The sequence below is a fragment of the Erpetoichthys calabaricus genome, chromosome 2 (genome assembly GCF_900747795.2).
Source record: "Erpetoichthys calabaricus chromosome 2, fErpCal1.3, whole genome shotgun sequence".
In the NCBI taxonomy this organism is placed as follows: Eukaryota; Metazoa; Chordata; class Cladistia; order Polypteriformes; family Polypteridae; genus Erpetoichthys; species Erpetoichthys calabaricus.
Window position 1 is genome coordinate 238,152,720 of NC_041395.2, and position 21,369 is coordinate 238,174,088.

The following is a 21,369-nucleotide window of genomic DNA, read 5'->3' on the forward strand; positions in this document are numbered from 1 at the left end:
ACCTACAGTAGGTAACATGCATGTTTGAACAGTACAAACTACTTACAGTGACAAGATATACTGTACACTTCCCTCCAAGTAGCACAGCTGATAGAAAATAACATTAGAACAAGGCACGTACAAGAAGTCTCACTTTACCATGACTGTCTATATCTGTGCATGTTTGGTTAAAACATGATGGTTAAGCTTCAGCAGGAGTTGACTCTCAAGGTTCTTGTAGTGAAGCTGTGACCGTTTAGCAGTGATAAAAAGTCTCTTACAGGCTGCTGACTCAGGAAGTTTGTGTGTGGTCATGTGATTGCATGGCTACGTCTGATTGGTGAAACAGAGTCATGTGATTATTGTTGCTAAGTCTGATTGGTGAAATGGAGTCATGCGATTATTGTTGCTACATCTGATTGGTGAAACAGCCATGCAGTAGATCCACTGGTGGCTTCTCTCTGGCAAAAATATAGTGTATCTAATGTGTAAATGGAAAAAAAGTAATGAGTCGAGTGTTGCCCAATGTAGCGGAGTAAGAGTAGCATTTATTCTTCACAATTGTACTCAAGTAAAAGTAAAAAGTACTGTATTGTTCAATGAAACTACTCTTAGAAGTACAATTTTTTAAAATAGTTACTCAAGTAAATGTAACGGAGTAAATGTAACTCGTTATTTCCCACCTCTGATTACATCTTGATATACAAGAAGTGCAAAGAAAAGGGGCAGCTCAACATAATGGACATCAGACTCATGTGCAGCCTGGAATTTAGCTTAGTGTGTGTTGCTGTATTAATTGTTGTGTACATACTATATCTCGGGCTCAGTCAGAATTACAGCTAACGTCATTATTTAGGAACAGACTGAAATTTTGTAAAGGATTATCTGTATCTAATACTTCTCTCTTGAGCCCCAGAGATCCAGTGAATGAAAGCTGCTGAGCACATTCAAACCAAAACCATCCCCTCGGTATGCTTCACTAACACTTGAACCGGAATGTATCATGCTGTCCCTGTCAGCTCCTGACGAACTGTCACTGTTATCACACAGCAAATCAGTTTCTTCTTCACATGCTTTACGCGCCCGTATTACTCTTGCTCTGTCACTGCAAATGCTGTGCAAACAAAGCCGCCGATCACTGGATGAAAACATGCAGGTGGCTCATGGTGGATGACTTTCTGTTTTATAGTTAAAAGTTTCAAGAGTTAAAGACTAACAGCAAGATTATTTATTCAAAAACAAAACATGAAATTCTTATTAATATATTTTGATTAATTTCGGGACCTCTGCATCCCAGATTAGCCCTTGTTTAATTCCTGTTGTGAAGAAAACTAAAATTTTTTTTAGTAAAGAATTTTTTTATTTCAGTTAGTCTTTCCAGCTACTTTAATAGTTTTGTTTAATTTTAGTTTTTCATTTTGATTTTTTTTTTTTTTTAATTATTTTCTTTCAATTTGCGAAAATGTTTTTTTTATTAATAGTTTCAGTTTTGATATTATTTTTTGTTAACTCTAATAACCTTGATAGATACTGAGTTGTACTCTGAAAGTAGTTCTCTGGCATAAAAGTTTTATCTATCCCAGGTGGAAATAAACATGACAAACATACAGGAGGTGATCCACAAAATCTGAAAGTTATGTTTAATGTTTTCCAGGCTCTAGTACCATGGCTTATATTGCAATGGATAATGGATAACATTTATTTATTCAGTTATGATATAGTTATCCACAGAGCCAGATTAATGATTTTCTTTCCTGTGTGCAATAGTGTCAAATTAAATTATAATATTTTATCTTGGATAGAAACACTACAGTTAAATAAATATATTTTTATTCTAAGGTCTCCTGACACGGGGGGATTTATGTAATAAAAAGTACTTTTGTAACACTTTAAAATAGATGACCTTTTCTGTCTAAAAATTTCACACTTCAGAAGATACTGTTGAAAGAAACTATGTTGCATAATAATCAGGAGACCACAGAAACCAACTAGACAGTTATTTAATTACTTACTCTTAAGTAACCCAAGAATATCAATGAGGTCTAGTTTTGTATACAGTTTCATCCCGGTAACAGAACATTGTTTTTTCTGAATTTAAAGACAAATCTCATTTATTATGTTTCTGAATTACTGCATACTTAACACAAAGACAGAAACATTTTTCCAGCTCTGGGATACTGTAATCTAAATGGAGAAGTGACAGAGCACTGTCTCCAAACTACTGTATGCACTATAAAACAATTTTTATTTGGAAAAAAAAAAAAAAAAATAGACCAGTTAAGAACAGTACCTGACATAATACAACTGAGAACACTGCCTGACTGTACACCTAAATAAGCAAGCCTGTGCAGCAAGTCCTTACAATGGCTTGCACTTGCTTTTGGTCCTTTTCTTTTATGTTCTTGAGTTAAAGTGTACTTGTTTCCTTATAACTTTTGTGAAAGTGTTTATTTGATAGTTGGACTTCACTCTTCAAACATTATACACTTCACGTCAAGATTTTGTTGTTATTGCAATAACATGAGAAAAGGTTTAGTTTGTGTTCAACATTTCTTCCCTTGCATTACCTGTCATCCTACATTGAGACAAAACACACATGAAATGTATATATTCCAAATAATGATATATTATTTACTATACAATACCAGACAACTCACTCCCAGGTAAACCGACTTCAGCTGTGAGAATTTTATGTCTGACTTCAGGGGCTTCAATGGGGGATGGGAGAGCAGGCTGCCTGCTGCCAGTGCTGACTGACACATTTGCAAAACAAATGTTGCTGATGAGGATGTGCGAGGGAATTTAAGGTGGTCTGGCATTACGAATATTTTTGTAGGCTTCAGGGATTATAGTGTTAAGCTTTGCTTTTTTCCAGTATTATGTAATGTATTTTCATTATAATGTAAGAGAATGTGTTGCATCATTTAACAATAACATTCTTATACATTTAATCAGTTTGCTTTAAGAGAAGATGCTTTAATAATATAAACTGTAGATTATATAATGTACACACTGTTTGTAACATACATCATTAACAATTACTCTTTATTAATTCATCTATTATTAAATATATTACAAGTTTCTTACTCCAAAGGATCTTGAGGTTTACAAATTCTCGGTACATTGTAGGTTTTCTCAGAACATAGCAGTACATTGTTTTGTATTTTTGACTTACGTGGTTTTAGGGGATGGAGAGTTTTTTACTCAGCTGAAAGAGAAAAAAAAATTAAAAGGGGTGTACCAGATTTTGGGTGTCTGTGCACATTTGTTCTGTGGTGGTCTGGTATCACATTTAAGATTGTTCCCAACCCCATGAAAATATAGACTTATTTTTATCCATTATATAACTTTGCCCATTTAAATACAGGGTAGAGGCACATATATTAGTTTTACTAGTATCAGATTTAGACAGATATATGCAAAATAGTAAAAATAAATTTGTAAAAGATTATATATAGTCTCTAAGCGCTGCATAACTTGGTTTAGTGTTATGTATGTCACTGTATTTATTAGTCTTGCATACAAACCTTGAAAAAAAATTAAACTAAAAAAATGAGTGCATTATACAAAGAAAATTTAAAGGAAGAAAAAATCATTTAATTATCATAAGAGTTTTCACTGGATCACTACATTTTTCATATTTATGTACAGTAATTAAACCTCGATGGGGTACCATGTGCTGTGAGTGCAGGGTGGGGAGCTGGGGGGAGCTTGGAAGAATAAACTAAGATGATCCAAACACATGCCTCCAGCATTTTTTTCTCATGGAAAGTATACAGTAAATGTAACTGATTTGTTCATTAAGGGAGAATCATGTTTAGTACAATTAATTGGTAAAAAAAATATTCATAGTCACCTCATGTTGTTATGTGATATATCCATGTATATAATGCATTATTTCTTGGTCTTGGTTAACTTCATATTTGCAATTCACTGCAAAAATATACAATAACTGAGAAATGATTACATTTTTGGTGCTGCATAAAATTCTTTGAATATTCCCATTAAAACAATGAATTTTCTATTCACACTTTTTCAGTTTCAAATGTTTTAATTGTGTTGCAAATCTTTTCATCTATCCCCAAACAAATCAATGTATTGGTTAGGTGATCTTAAAGGAATTTTAAAATTAAGGGATGTTGTTTCTAATGTGATAAGGTATTTTTCTTTAAATGTGAAAGATATCTTATTTCACATTCACTGCCTATGACCTCCACAGGTATAATCACACTCTTGTGTATAGTGTTTATGCAAGGTGTTTGATTTTTTTTCTCGACTATATTATTTTATAATCTAATGTATATATGAAAATGTAAAGAAATACCTCATAGTAGTTATTGTTAAAGATACATCCTTACATCTTAACAGTATTTTGTAATAAATTAGTTATAGATTTTTAAAATCTACATTGTATCCATTTGCTTGAAATAATTATAGTTAAAAATGTATTTTCTAGTTGTATTTTAAGGTTTAGCATATCTTTGTTGCCAGCTCAGCAATCTCATCAATGCACAATATGTTGATAATATAGAAAGGAACCTTTCTTCTTCTGACATGTTCTTTGGGAAGATTAGTTTCCTTTTAATAAAGACTGACAGGGTACATCCATCTCTGGAAGCATTAGACTCTCTGGATCTCATTAAAAAGTGTAAGTTCCCTTTTACAGTAATTGCTTTTCAAGGAAGTAGTTAATCTCTTACTGCATAGTCAAAGCAGCACTGTGGGTTAAAATTTTCTGTGATGGGCAAGGAAAATTGTAAAATGCTGCCCTTTGTTTGTTTATTAAAAAAAAAATCATAATTTTATGCTATCTTGTCTTTGGCTTTACCTGAAAGTTGAGCCAAAGCTAAATTTTAAATGTAGTATGCTTTTTTTGCATTGATCTTTAAACATTTTCTTAGTGCTTTGAAAACTAACCATATATATGTTTTAAAAAGTACTTTTTGTTAGCAATTTGCTAAGCTTCAAACTTTTGACTAATTTATTAAAAAGGTAAAAAAGAAAAGATTATTTGACTTGTATGATATTTTATTATTTGACCTCTGGTTTTGTCATAGTTGCCTTTCTGTATCTGATTTAAGTTTTATAATTACTGATGTTTAAGGTCTTTGGAAGATTCCATTAAACTGCATTGTGGTGCTGAAAGGGCTAAAAGTTGTAAGTGCCTATACGTGGACAAAAATAAAATTACGTTGTTGTAAAATTAAATTAGAATAAATGCACATTTTGTGTTCTTTGTAACCTCCACCAGAATTCACTGATTCTATGGAGGTTTACATGAAAATCATGTGTTTGAAATTATAAAGCCGTAAGTAGGGAAAAATCAAGTTTAGAGAAAAAAAATAGACCTTTCTAAACAAATATATAAATACTGATCATCTTTCAGTAAATGTTTTACCAGAGCGTCATTTACAGAAAAATGTTTTTGAAATCTGTTCATGTTAATGGATGTAGGCCCACTGAAGGCCACATTTGTTCTAGACATTTATATTAGTGCATGGAAAAGTTCCTTAAGCTAATATGGGAAATAGTTCTGCAAGTTTTGGACAGCTTTTTCATTCAGATTGGACCCCAAAAAACAAAACTGTGGTCTTTACAGTTCGTGTATTTATTGAACCTGGCTCCCACCCTAGATTCTAGTAACATTGCCCAGAAAGTGTTACTAATTTTTTTTTTTTATGAAATAAAATAGTAAAAAACATGAGCACTGTTATTTTATTTTTTGCCTTCACTCCCTGTGTGGCATTTGGTGAAAATAATGGTCTCTCCTCTGTTCAGCCAACCTCTGGCCCCATTTACACCTGGATTTAACATAAGTTTTCGGGGGAATTGTTAATGATTAGATAGCTTTGGACAGTAGTGTTAAAACACTTATCATATCGCTTTAACCATATTTAGTTTTTGTACTCTGTGCCAAACATTGATCGATAATGTGCAAGCTTTTCTTTCTCTCTCTTTTTTTTTTTTTACTCCGCTAAAGCACCATCATTAAGTGTGCATTCTTAGTTTACTGGTGTATAATGTGTTATTTTCTTCTTGACAGGGTGCTCTTTCTTTGAAAGCTGACAGTGAACTTCATAAAATGAGACTCCAAAAAATGCCACTTTACATAAACTGTATAATTTTATCTTTACCCAGTACATTAAATTGTTTAATGAAATCTCACTAACACAAACAAAAATTAAATAATAAAATGTTTCTTAACACACATTTGAAACACATTTGAAACTCTGTGATTAAAACCAAAGAAAATGGATCTAAAGACTAATAGGCAGTCTTCTGAAACACTTTATTTCATAAGCCCGTAACAAAATCAAACTTATTGCCACTGGACTAGGGCAATGCATTTAATTTGCATGTGAAACCCTAAATGATATGTCATAAATGAAAAGAATGTAATACTGTTTTTTTTTTTTAAAAGATTTCAAAGCATAGTATGTCATTAAATTTGAGGTATACAACTCTGAAAATGTAATACTCGCCTTCACTACAAATCCCCCTCCCTGCTTGCAATTTTCCTGAGGGAGCAATTGTTCAGATATACAGTAGTGTATGTATGCCATAATTCAGTCTTGTTTAGAATTGCAAATCTAAAACTTTTCTTAGGTTCAAGACATACAGTATTAAAATCTATTTCTATGTATTTTCTAGACAAACTTAACTTTTGATCTTTATTTGCAGAAAAATAAAATCACTATTTTTTCAAGGCCTAGTGTAATACACTATTAAAGAAGTTAAATAAGGTGAATAAGTATAAGTAAAAATAATACATGTATAAAATATATTTTGGTGCATAAAATATCAGTTTTTAGTTCTAAAAAGTGTTTTGCGTTTTAAAATGTGCAAATATCTAGAAATATGTTTTTAGTTCAGGTACCCTAATCTAACAAGAATAACATTTTTAGTTTTCAATTATTCAGTTAGCAAAATGAAACTTTGCTGTGAGTCAGAAAATGCAACACATGAATATTTTAAAGGTCTCCTAAACGTGCAAAACAGTTTCAGATAAATAACAATTTTTGAGTATTTGATTGAAGGGTGTTTTTTTTAAATAAAGATTAGTTATTTAGTCTAGTTCAATTGAAACTGTACAGGTGAGAGCTGATCGACCATGTCATTGTCTATAAGATGTTCAGAGATCTTTGGAAGATACATTTTTTGCATATGGAATGAATATGAATTAAAAAAAAATCACTTGTTTGTGATATTCTCACAGCATTGTGCATTCAGTTATTTTGGAAATTTTCTATTTCTACAATAGGGTATCGGTAAATAAAGTAATTTTTATCAAAATTATTTGTATTTTTTTTAAAGGTTAACTTGTATAAAAATTATTTATGGTTAAATTTTAAAATAGTTAGATTTCTGTGTCTTTTAATCATCCTTATTAAAACTCTGACAAATGACCTTTAATACATTGTGTTTTAATTTTTTTTTTTTTCTAGTTGATCTTCTTGGACTTTTGAAATGGCGTTCCAACACCAGTTTACTACAGCAGAATCTAAGGCAGCTGATGAAAGTTGATGGTGAAGAAGTAGTTAAGGTACTACTTCAACTTTAGTCATTTACTTTTAATTTCACTTAGGTGTGATGGATGAATTCACTAAATATTTCTTTTAGATTACTTGTTAATACAATGCACCTTAACAGTTATTTAACTGTAGTTTTCTCTGACATAATATTGGTTACCTAATTAGAATTTAATTAATGTTTATAACTGATGCTTTTTAAAAAGTTTATCACTCAGTGCTGGTGTAAAAATAAATGCATAAATAAATACAATGTAAAGTAATTTTTTTTCTCTCTAAGAAAGCCATCAAATGTAAGCCCAAATAATCTAATGCATAATATATATCTTGAGAATTTATAGACGGAGAATTTTTTGTAGCTAGCCTAACAAAAATGACCAGCAAATATAACTGTACTGGAATTGAGATATCATTGTCGATAGTGTCACAGTAACATTTAAGAAGTATCATTATGGAGTGCAGGTAGACAAAGTCGGAGATAAATTGCATGTCATATATCTTCAGGATAGTTATACCAATCTAGAAATGTGTTGTATGTGGTACAAAATTGGAAATCTGAAACCTCTTCCCTAGATACAATATAATTCATGTGTTTCTGAGTTATTAAACAAATTATATTTGCCCATTAAAGAAAGTGACTGCACATTTTATTATGAATTTATTGAATATTAAAATTGTTTTCAGCAATTAATGTAATCAGATTGACAGTTGAATGACTAGTGTATTTTCTGTTCTGTTTTGTGAGAACTTGCATACCTCTAAATTGGCATGAATTCCTTTGCACTCTGTGATTCAGGTTGACATCTAACTAATGGCAGTTAGTTAGTTAACACTAGAATTACCAGAGCCTACGAAAAAACTCGTAGTGTCTTTTGTCCTGTAAATGTGCCGATAAAGACAAGCAAGCAAGCAAGCAGCCTGCTATTCCATCTTCCCTCTGCCGCAGAATGTGCACAAAGGTCTCCCAGCTTATGCCTTGATTATCTGGGAGTGAAGTGCTGGAGTTTTAGAGTGGAAATATTAGATCATTATTTGGAACACATGCATTTCATGTATGTTCCATTTCTACAGTAATCTGTGTAAACACATTGTTAAAACAGAAACGTTTTTCATATATTAGTAGTAAATGACAAAATGTTGGCATAAACTATATAATGTGTGAAGCCTGAAGTCCAAAGATCAAATAAACACTTTCACAAAAGGTTCAAGGATAAGACAACAGTTTCCGTGGCGTAACGGTAAGGTTTGCTATCTTGTAATCAAGAGTCCCCGTTTTGATCCCGACTGCTTCCTGTATTTACCGTTTTCAGTAGTGAGCTGCTCTTATTGTTAATATTATATAGTACACACATACATTTGGTTTGCGTCTGTAACAGACGTTGTACATTTATAGTACTTATAAAAGTTACCGTTTTCTTTTTTCACTTTTATTTTCTCAGTCATGATCACGATACATACTACTGCCCTAGGGATCTGACACTGTTAATTTTTATTTGAAACTGGGAATAACTGTAGGTGTGAGTGGTGTTTTGAAGGTAATGGAATTGGACATTCTCTTATCTGGAGGGATAAAAGCTGACACACAAACACTGGCGAATCTGCCTTATTCGTATCTCACCGTCACTTGATTTTTTTTATTCAGTTTTATTGAGTGTTCCTGCTCACGATGAATTAGTATGCACCTTATGGTCTATGATGTCAAAAAAAACCAAAAAAAAAAACCAGAGACATAAGTATATATGATATTTGGAATTATTCATTTTATGACCTGTATAGTAACATTTCGGAAAACATTGTGGCACAGATGCAACATTATTCAAATTCATTAGCGTAACATCTTGCGGTTGTCAGTGACCATGTGTTTTTTTTTTCCACAGCACAGAGAGAAGTGTGTACATTGCAACAGGTACACATATCGTAAATGTAGGAAGGACAGTCCTTGCATGTGTGTGAACTGTTAACATTTGAGTTTGATGATTGCATATAGCGCTGAACTGACCTCTCTGTACTATTCTTTCCTCTGCATGTCCTGGCGTACAAAAGAAACAACACCATACAGCAATGTGGAGACTGGCACGATCAGGGGGGAAAAAACATGCAGTCACTGATTACAACCGCAAGATGTTATGCAAATGAATATGAATAATATGAATAATGTTGCATCCGTGCCACAGTGTTTTCCGAAATGTACTATACAGGTCATAAAATGAGTAATACCAAATATCATATATACCTATGTCTGTTTTTTTTTTTTTTTTAACATCATAGACCACGGGTGTTGAACTCCAGTCCCGGAGGGCCGCAGTGGCTGCAGGTTTTCATTCTAACCATTTTCTTCATTAGTGACCAGTTTTTGCTGCTAATTAACTTCATTTTCTTTAGTTTTAGTTAACTTGACTCAGGCCCCTTAGTTGTCTCTTTTTCCTTAATTAGCAGCCAAACAATAATGAGACACAAAACGAGCCGCCACATAACCAGCTAACCTGTGCTCATTGCATTATATCTGAAAATAAAGAAAGGTGAAGGCCTCAGTAAGGTTGATCTCTCAGGTCACCAAAACATTTTGACGGCGTTCTTAGAAAAAAAATAGAAAAATCAACAGTTTTGGAAATGTCTGCTGTGGCAGAATGAGAGCAACAACAAGCCATGTAATTAAATAACAGGTTTAATTAACAGCAGGAATCAGATTTACATTAAGAGATTGGTTGGAGTGAAATTGATGGAGTTTGGCTGTCATTTAATGAAAAAAAGAATCAATTCAGAGGAATGAATCCTTAAAAACAAGGCTATTAAAATGAAGGGAAAAAAAGTTAATTAGCAGTGAAAACTGGGCACTGAAAAAAGAGTTAGAATGAAAACCTGCGGCCCTACAGGCCTGGAGTTCGACACCCCTGACATAGACCATAAGGTGTATACTAATTCAGCATGAGCAGGAACATTCAATAAAACTGAATAAAAAAAAAATCAAGTGACGGTGAGATACGGATAAGGCAGATTTACCAGCGTTTGTGTGTCAGCTTTTATCCCTCCAGATAAGAGAAGGTCCAGTTCCATTGCCTCAAAATACCACTCACATCTACAGTTATTCCCAGTTTCAAATAAAAACTAAAACTAACAGCATCAGATCCCTAGGGTGGTAGTATGTATCGTGATAGTGACTAAGAGAATTTAAAGTGAAAAAAAAAAAAAAAAGGTAACATTTACAAGTACTATAAATGTACACCATCTGTTACAGACGCAAACCAAATGTATGTGTGTACTGTTTAATATTAACAATAAGAGCAGCTCACTACTGAAAACGGCAGATATAGGAGGCAGTCGGAATCGAACCCGGGACTCATGATTACAAGTCAGCAAACCTTACCGTTACGCCACGGACGCTGTTGTCTTATTCTTGGGCCTTTTGTGAAAGTGTTTATTTGGTCTTTGGACTTCAGGTCTCACACATTATATAGATTATTCCAACATTTTGTCATTTATTACTAAAATATGAAAAATGTTTCTCTTTTAACAATGTGTTTACACAGATTATTGTAGAAACAGAACACACATGAAATGCATGTGTTCCAAATAACGATCTATTATTTCCACTCTAAAACTCCCAGCACTTCACTCCCAGATAATCAAGGCATGAGCTTGGAGAACTTTGTGCACATTTTGTGGTGGTGGGGGGATGGAATAGTAAGCTGCTTTCTGCTTGTCTTTATCGGCACATTTACAGGACAAAAGACGCTGACGGAGAGGTGCGATGGGATTTAAGGTGGGCTGGATCTACGAGTTTTTTTGTAGGCTGTGGTAATTCTAGTGTTAAGCAGCTGTCCAGTGATGAGATTTTTCAGTTTTACTGTGAATCACCTGGCCCTACCCATCTTTCAGTTCTCTTGTTTATTCTAATACCAGTAAGACCGCGATTCTCGAAAGAATCTCAAATCCAAGAATGACAATCAGTTTCTGTTCCCTCTGATATTTGGATGGATGAAATATCATGGAGGGTGGGTGCGTCCGGGGAAATGTCATTTAATTAAATAAGCACATCTGTACTAAAGCGGTTTCGTTTTGTGGAGCCTTGATTCCTTTGCCTCTGCTGACACTGACTGTTGGCACGGTGGATTACAGCAAGTTTAGTGTACAGATTGCTTGTTCGTGTGCCGCCCACTGACTCTGGGAAGCCACTGGGTTTAACTCTAGGGCGCTGAGGGGCTGTACGCATGCGCCTCGGTGCGTCCTGTGTCCGGAATGAAAAGTGATGGAGGGTGGGAGCGTCCTGGTAAAGTTTTCATTGAATTAAATATAGATATTTATCCTAACATAAACCAATTTATTAAAACAAAAATGGAATTGTAATTGTCACATCATGTAAGTCCAAAATGTGTCTGAGTTGTTGCACTTATAAGTAAAACCAATATCGGAGTGGAAAGGTTTAAATGAAGTATTTTGGAAAGTAAACATTCATAAAATGGTAAAAACAAAATACAACAACATTTTGAGTAAAGATGGCTTGCTGTTCTTGAATTAGTTGTCTCTGGTATGGAGTAGTTACAACCTTCACTTTAACGTCACACGAACGCCGAACTCTTGAAAAGGCAACATAAAGTTGTCCATGTGCAAATACAGGCTGAGATAGGTAAATGCCCACTTTGTCTGTGGTTTGTCCTTGGGATTTATTGATGGTCATGGCAAATGCAGCCTTAATGGGAAATTGCCGTCGTTTAAGTTTAAAGGGTAATTCCAGGTCAGAACTTGTAAGGTCAATTCTGGGAATCAAAGCAGTATTGGTAGTATGGGATCCTGTTAGCACTTGTGTCTCAATAACATGTTCTGTCATGGTGTTCACGACTAACCGTGTACTATTGCATAAACCATGTTTAGTATTAAGGTTTCTTAATAGCATGACTATTGTCCCCACTTTAAGGTTAAGATTGTAATGTAGTAATCCGGCCGGGTTAATAGTGTTTAAATATTCTAATGGGAAATTAAGATGCTCAGTTTCGTCGTCAGAATCAATACTGTCAGTACTTAGAAAGACATGTCTTTCTTCAGGAAGTAATGCAATCACTTGGTTATTTATGCGATCAACGTCAATATTCTTTGGACATAATATAGCTCGGTGCGTCAAATGTGGTATGTGGTCTAATGATATCGATTCACCAAAAACCTCCATTACCAAGTCATCGCAGATAAAGGCGTGAGGAATTTGAATAATATCTGGGTGAAGCTGAAACACATTGGTAAGATTTCCATTTCCTAGTTGGTTGGTTCCATCAGGACGTAAATGCATGACAATATCGTGGTGAAACGGATGCTCACCGTCTTTACTTTGAAACACAATTGCCACTTCATTAACGATGGGAACATTGTATCATCTCGGATCGTATTCTTTGTCCTTTATTAGCACTAAGGCAATTTTAGTTGGTGCTACACCGTCCGCCTGTGCTTTTGTATTGGCTTCTTTTTCAACCTCATGTAGCATCTTTATAGAGTTTGCTAATGGGTGATTGTTTATGACTTCAGCTACGTTTCTTATTATCAGCTCTATGCATTGCTTGTTTTCAGGAAGGTTCATTCGTTGATAAACTGCGTCATCTAGATCTAACATGTACATTTGGGCAAATTTGCGTTGGTGATTTGCCTCAGGGTGCACTGTTCCAATCCGATGCAGTATTTGTCCACACACGCGAAAGCAGTATGGGCCATTCCCAGGTGGTGGCTTGATATTTACCCCGGTAGATGCAAAAGCAAATGAACTATTGTAGGATCTAATGCATTCCATAAAGCTTTTACTTTCGGGTACATTGTTAGTCAAAAGCTTACGTAAATATTCAGGATATTCATCCAAAGCAGGCAGCTTAACTTGACCTTTTTGACAACAATGTGTAAACTCATCAGTTGTACTGCCAGTTTTTTCTTCAAGGAAGTTAAGTGAATGACAATGACTGCAAATGACAGTCATTAATCCCAGTGAATTTTCATGAACAGTGGACTCATTATAGAATGCGTTCTCAGCTAACTGGCGGAATTGTTCAGCGTGTGTCCGTCGTTCCTGTCTTTGGCTTTTTCTTTGTTGGAATACTGAACGACTTTGTAGCCCTTGTGCAGTTTCTTTTTGGATCCATGCCTCTCTTGCAGTTACTTGAGGTGTTTCGTTTTGGAGCCATGAGTTCTTTGCTTCTGGTGTTTGTGAAGCACATTGTAGGAGCCTCCATTTATTGTTTTTATCCATGCGGTCTCGTTTTTGTTTCTCTGATACTGAATGACCGCTATGTGATTCAAACATGCCACACAGACTGCAGGCACAGTGGATTAGAGAAAGTTTAGTTTACAGGTTGTGTTGTTTGGGCGCCACCTACTGACTCTGGGAAGCCGCTGCGTTTGACTCTGGGGCGCCACGGCGCAGTGTGCATGTGCTTCGGTGCGTCCACTGTGCATAAATTAAACCGAGGTTTAGTAGTATAGATTATTTAAATTCATTTGCAATACTTATTTTTTATTAATTAAAACTGCTGTTTTTCTAAACACACCTTTATAATATGCAACAGTGTGATTATGTATTACTTGACTGTCTTATTAATTTGATTTAAAAAAAAAAAAGGTGTTTAATTATTTTATTCTGGAAAGGTAAAATTCCATTGATCATCATTCTTCATTTATTGCCATGTTTCATATGAAGGTTTGGTGTTATGGCTCTCCACCACTGCTGTAATCAAAATGTAAATTAAATCTGCATTCCTTCTGAAAGAACATTGGCTTGCCAACACTGTCTTTGGTTGGTGTACTTAAGTTGATTGCTTACCTATTCTTGGAATTTTTACAGTCTTATTTGGTCTTGTTACCTGGAGAAGTCACTTTATTACTGAAATACTTCCTGCATTTATTTACATTGAAAACAATGTACAATTTATATTTAGTTAATAATAAATGTTTCTTGTCTGACATGTAGGGAAAAATGTATGGGGAACAAAGAATTTAACACTAGGAAAAAGCAAGTAATTATATCTTAAGGGCATTTTCCTTTTAAGATTTTTGAAATTGCATAAGGTAGTTTTGTTCCCTGTGTGTGTCTGACACCTCTTCTGTGATTTTAATTAGTCAAATAAAATGAAGAGAAATTAAAATGACAAATGTGTTTGGCTTTTGCTGCTTTCAATATAATTTTAATTAAAAATGTGGATTTGGATTTACCTCCCACTGTAGGACATGGTATAAATACTGCAGTACATAGTTGAGAAATAGTGTTGGGTAGGAATGTGGAATTTGTATTTTTTTCCTCAAAATATACAGTGTATGTATGTATGTGTATATATATATATATATATATATATGTATGTGTGTATATATATATATATATATATGTATGTGTATATATATATATATATATATATATATATATGTATGTGTATATATATATATATATATATATATATGTATGTGTATATATATATATATATATATATATATATATATATATATATATATATATGTATGTGTGTATATATATATATATATATATATATATATATATATATATATATATATGTATGTGTGTATATATATATATATATATATGTATGTGTATATATATATATATATATATATATATATATATATATACTAGCAAAATACCCGCGCTTCGCAGCGGAGAAGTAGTGTGTTAAAGAGGTTATGTAAACATATATATACATAAACATAGTGTATATACATAAATATATACATATACACATCCACATATATATACATATATCAACATATATATACACATACATATATATATATATATATATACACACACAGATGCAGACACATATACATATATATACATATACATATTTGTATATGTACATATATATACACATATATACATATATATACATATTTGTATATCTACATATATATAAACATATATACATATTTGTATATCTACATACATACACATCTATCTATCTATCTATCTATCTATCTATCTATCTATCTATCTATCTATCTATCTATCTATCTATATACACACATATATATATACACATACATATATATATATATATATATATATATAGCTGATTAGCCAGTGGATTCGCTCACTGAGTGCAAGAGAAAAAAATAAAATGTATGTATAAAATAAGTTAAATTGCCAAATTTATTTTTCCACAAATAAAGAGCACTTACAATAACATAGAAATCAATATAAACAACATTAACATCATTATCATTTGAGAATATGAAGTAATATATAAGAAGCACATTGCATATAAATATAAATTATTAAACATTAAAATGTTCTTCTATAAAACAGTACCGTGGCTATTAGTTTGTCTGTCCAGGATTTTAAATGAGCTGTAGCTCGCAAACCGTTTCACCTATTGACTTGAAATTTGGTACACAGATACTACGTGACGTCTACTATTCGCTTTCCCAGACATATGAACACATATATATATATATATATATATATATACACACATACACATATATACATATACATACATAGTGCGTTGCAACACGGGCTGTGATTGTTACATGGGAGGGAGACGACAAATCACAGCTTCCCGCTTTGTAATCGGGCTTGTGATTGCTGCTTTGACGGATGTCCAGATCCCACAGTATTTCCCCTTAGGAGAGGCGTTAGGCAAGTGTAATTGAATAGCGGTGGTGCAAGTTATTACTCTTTTTATCTTTATTTTATTTTATTGTAGAATCAACTCATAGCTGCGCGCACCAGTGCGTGCGTGGCGGATGCGTACGGCTGACGTTTTCATTGTCTACCACCTTCGCTAATCATTCTTGAGGCAGATTGAAGACTTAAGTGCCAGCTTAACTGAAAAATTAAAGAAAACATACTAAGTTTTAAAAGAAATCAGTTTTAACGGGAAAAGATGCCGACGAAAGAAGAGAAGCAGCGGGACGCTAGGGTCAAGAGCTGCTCATTAAGCAGCAAGCGCATCAACCTCTGAGCAAACGAATGGTAAACGTACAGAGAAAGAGGATAAATACTATGAATGGTCATGTCAAGTGTATTCACTCCACGTTATCGTGGAGTGCGCTGTTACTGGTATTTTGATAAAAGAATCTGAATAACATATAAGAATCGTATAAATTATTAAACAGTATAACATTAACATTTAAGAAGTAAAGATACATTGAGTACTACTGTAGTGCTTTCGGGTATAGTACATTTTTTGTTTGCCCATTACATGCATAAATGTATAAATTTTTTGGTGTACCTACCCAAGAACACGCGACATGACCCGGCAGTTAAAAATGTATCGCTCCAGCAATTTTAACTCTGTTACAAAGTCATCTAATATGGTATTGCAAACGGCAGCGGGAGCGTTTCTATAAACTCAATTTAAACTTACTGTTTACACCGTGCTTTGAAGATGCATAGTATGCGACACGTGTTTCGCCGTAATTGTGGGCTCATCAGGAGTACACAGTCACTGCACTCCCTTACGGGAATCGATCCTCGGACGTAGAGGCGAAGCCCCTAACGTTGTGCCACGGTGTGAGGTTCGTTCATTTGACAGCATGTAGATCGGGGTAATTACATTGCAGGCATTCGTAGTCTGATTCACAATCTGATTGTATGGGTGGTTACCTACCAGGTAACGCTTGTGGTTGGTGAGCAAGTCGGCTAACTTCTGCCACGGTGCCCTCTTTCAGTTGCGAGAAGCAGATCATACAATGGTTGAAATAGTTTAATATGTATAGCAAAATCACCGCACTTCGCAGGGGCGAATATGATATTGCAAACGGCAGCGTTTCTATAAACTTAAAGTTATGGTTTATACCGTGCCTTGTTTCATATTCTTTTCCTACCTTATCAATTGTGTAATGTGTTTTTTGAACAGGTTTGATTAATGCAAGTGATCACTCCTGCTGCGTTCAGTCACTTCACGTGAGCCACTCTCTTGTGTGATGTTGCGATGTCCACGGGTTTATATAATGTTAGCTAAGACCCGGCAGTTAAAAGTTTCTCGCTACAGCAATTTTAACTCTGTTACAAAGTGATGCAAACTGTCGTTTATACCTCGTGTCTTCTCATTAAACTTGTATCTCGCGAATATGGCATTGCAAACGGCAGCGGGAGCGTTTGTATAAAGTTAAGGTTACGGTTTACACCGTGCTTTTTTATACCTCATGTCTTCTCATTACACTTGTATCTCGCGAATATGGTATTGCAAACGGCAGCGGGAGCGTTTCTATAAAGTTAATTTAGACTTACGGTTTACACCGTGCTTTTTTTATACCTCGTGTCTTATGAAGATGCTTGTATGCGTCACTCACTCGCTTCTTATTGTTTCGCTGCCTTGTCAATTGTGTAATGAATGTTTTCTTCTGCGCTCTTTGGGGCTCCTCCTTCTTTTCTACATACTGAGTTCACAGTCAGTTCACGTGATTACGTGGGAGGCGTGATGACGCGACACGCAACTCAGTCTCCTACGGCCATCTTGCTGCCTACCATTACAGTATATGGACAAAAAAGAGGTTCCAGTTATGACCATTACGCGTATAATTTTGAAATGAAAACTGCCTAACTTTTGTAAGTAAGCTGTAAGGAATGAGCCTGCCAAATTTCAGCCTTCCACCTACACGGGAAGTTGGAGAATTAGTGATGAGTGAGTCAGTCAGTCAGTCAGTCAGTCAGTCAGTCAGTCAGTCAGTCAGTCAGTGAGTCAGTGAGGGCTTTGCCTTTTATTAATTAGTATAGATTCCTCTATAATAGCCAATAAATAGTGATGTATATGTATGTGTATATATATATATATATATATGTATGTGTATATATATATATATATATATATATATATATATGTATGTATGTGTATATATATATATATATGTATATGAATGTGCAGCTAAAACTGATTAACAACCCTTTCTGCTACTTAACTGACCAGATCAATATCCCTGAGGTTTCATTGACTTGATGCTATACTCTGATTAAAAAACGTTCCTTCAATTTTTTGAGCATATTGCCTAACTTATTCATTACAACTTTATACTCTATATTGTATAAAATGAAAAATGTGTGAATGGTTAATAATTTATTTCATAAATGGCACTTTAATATTTTTACAAGTTGCATGTACTGCATCTCATATGAGGTTATATATGTTTTGTGCTCAGAATGTTTGACTCACATTCAGATGTATTCAAAAGAATACGTAATGGTAATATGAAATTTTGAATTAGTTGAATTTTAGTTATTAGGGTGGATGAAAGCTCTCTTTGTATGGGAACAATCCAACAATGAATATTTTAAGACTTGCATCTTAGGCTTCTGAAGAATGGGTGTTTTTAGTGTGTATAGGGTAATTATTGCCATGTATCCAGAGTTATTGTTATCTGAAAAATCTCAGAATGGTGTCAGCATAATAGGAGAGAATACTTTTGTGGTTCTTTAGAATATGGAATATTAGGACATAACCTAATGAATAGAGGTCTCTTATGTGAATCAAAATATGCAGTGTACTCATTAATACTGGAATTACCAGAGCCTACTAAAAAACTCGTAGATCTGGCCCACCTTAAATCCGTTCGCACGTCTCCGCCAGCGTCTTTTGTCCTTTAAATGTGCTGATAAAGACAAGCAGCAAGCAGCCTGCTATTCCATCCCCCCCTCCGACTTAGAACGTGCACAAACTTCTCCCAGCTCATGATTTGATTGATTATCAGGGAGTGAAGTGCTGGAGTTTTAGAGTGGAAATAATAGATCGTTATTTGGAACACGTGCATTTCATGTGTGTTCCTTTTCTACAATAATCTGAGTAAACACATTGTTAAAACAGAAACATTTTTCATATTTTCGTAGTAAATGACAAAATGTTGGCATAAACTATATAATGTATGAAGCCTGAAGTCCAAAGATCAAATAAACACTTTCACAAAAGGTTCAATGAAAAGACATCAGCTTCCGTTGCGTAGTGGTAAGATTTGCTGACTTGTAATCAAGAGTCCCCGGTTCAGTCCTGACTGCCTTCTATATTTGCCGTTTTCAGCAGTGAGCTGCTCTTATTGTTAATATTATACAGTACACACATACACTTGGTTTGCGTCTGTAACAGCAGGTTACATTTATAGGACTTGTAAAAGTTACCGTTTTATTTTCACTTCTCTTAGTCATGATCACGATACATACTTACCGCCCCCCCACCCAGGGATCTGACGCTGATAGTTTTTATTTGAAACTGGGAATAACTGTAGATGTGAGTGGTGGTTTGTTTGTTACAGGAACAATATTCTAGTATATAGTAGCTTTTTTGTTGTAGTGTATGTGACCTTTTAAATTCATGAATTAAGTCTCAAGATACAAATATGATATTCTGTAATATCTGACTTTTCTTTAAATCCTTTAAATTATAATGTATATATATATATATATATATATATATATATATATATATATATATATATATATATATAATATTTTAATACACTACCTTTGAGAGGCATAATTATTTTTGAAGTGATAGCATGTAATTTACATTAAGAAAATTGCTAGCTTGTCATTCCTTGGTCTCAAGTGTTAATGTGAGCTTTTGTTTCTATTTTTCAAGTGTAATTAGATCAGCAATGTCATAATTGTGTTATCTGAATATTCACAACCAGAGAAGAATGTTAACAAGCTTATGTAAGTTATATTACAACACTTTCACAGCTGGGGGGGTAACGTCTGTCAGGTCTGTTTTCGTGAAACTTCCTTATATAGTGTTGTTTTCTGTACAGTTCTGTAATGAAACATTTTTTAATGCACATAACATCTCTTTCTCCGTTTTGATGGAGCTGCCTGACTGTGTTCCACTAATATTTCCATAGCTAAATTTAGTTATGTAACTTAAAAGGCCCATTTATCTATCTTCAGTATTCTCCAGTTTGACAGGTTTTGTCCAGGCATCCGTGAAGCCTGGGCCACCTTGAATACCTTCGCACCTCTCCAAGTAGCGTCTTTAGTTTTGCAAATGTGTTGATCAATAAAAGCAGCAAGCAGCCTGCTTTTCCATCGCCAATTTGAACCCCTAAATCCCAACCCCCAAGCACACCACAGCAGCAAAAAGTTATCTCAGCTGAAGTCTGTTTATCTTGGTGTGAAGTGCCTGTAGTTGTAGAGGGTGAACAATATATTGTTATATGAAACACATGCATTTCATGTGTGTTCCGTGTCTACAACAATCTGGGTAAATGTAGGATGACAGGAAATTTTGAACACATAGCTAACACAGAAATTTTTTCATGTTATAGTACTAATGACAAAATTTTGACATGAAGTGTATAATGTGTGAACATTGAAGTCCAAATATCAAATAAACACTTTCACAAAAGGTACATGTATAACAAAACAATTGCGCTTTTATCCAAGAATATAACCGAAGAAAAATAAATTGGGCATCTCTCATGAGCAACTCACCATGCTAGTGTTTATATCTGGCAGTGCCAGTGCGTACTGAAGCGTCTATAGGTGCAGGTGGAAGCTGCTGCCACACTTTTTGTAACTGATCTTTTCCTAAAAAAGAAGTGGCACTGCACAAGTACTTTGTTATCAGGCCTGTGTCGATCAAACACAGAAAGCTCTGCAGTCTACTTGTGACTTTACGCTGAAGGAAGATAAGTAAATAAATATAGGTAAACAACATTTGATGTGGTGTTTATATAAGTAACATATAAATGGTTTTCATATAAAGACCATCAAGAAACATAATCGCAAACTGAACTTTGCATGATACCTTGTAGAGTAGGGGTACTCAAACGGCGGACCGCGGTCCACAATCCGGACCGCCAAGACGTTTTTGGCGGACCGCGACTGTCTTCTGCGTAAGTCAAAAGTCCGAATATAAAAGCACCAAAATTATTGTTGTTTTATTTTTTATGCCAA

The 21,369-nt window shown here is 34.3% G+C and overlaps 1 protein-coding gene across 1 annotated transcript in view; it reads left to right on the forward strand.

Annotated features, from left to right (window-relative positions):
• The window catches only part of dock1 (dedicator of cytokinesis 1), an 870,017-nt gene that overhangs the window by 224,102 nt on the left and 624,546 nt on the right, over nt 1-21,369 (forward strand). The window contains exon 19 of the mRNA XM_051924023.1: nt 7,425-7,522. Within this exon, the coding sequence (XP_051779983.1) occupies nt 7,425-7,522 (98 nt within the window). The remainder of the gene's footprint in view (nt 1-7,424; nt 7,523-21,369) is intronic.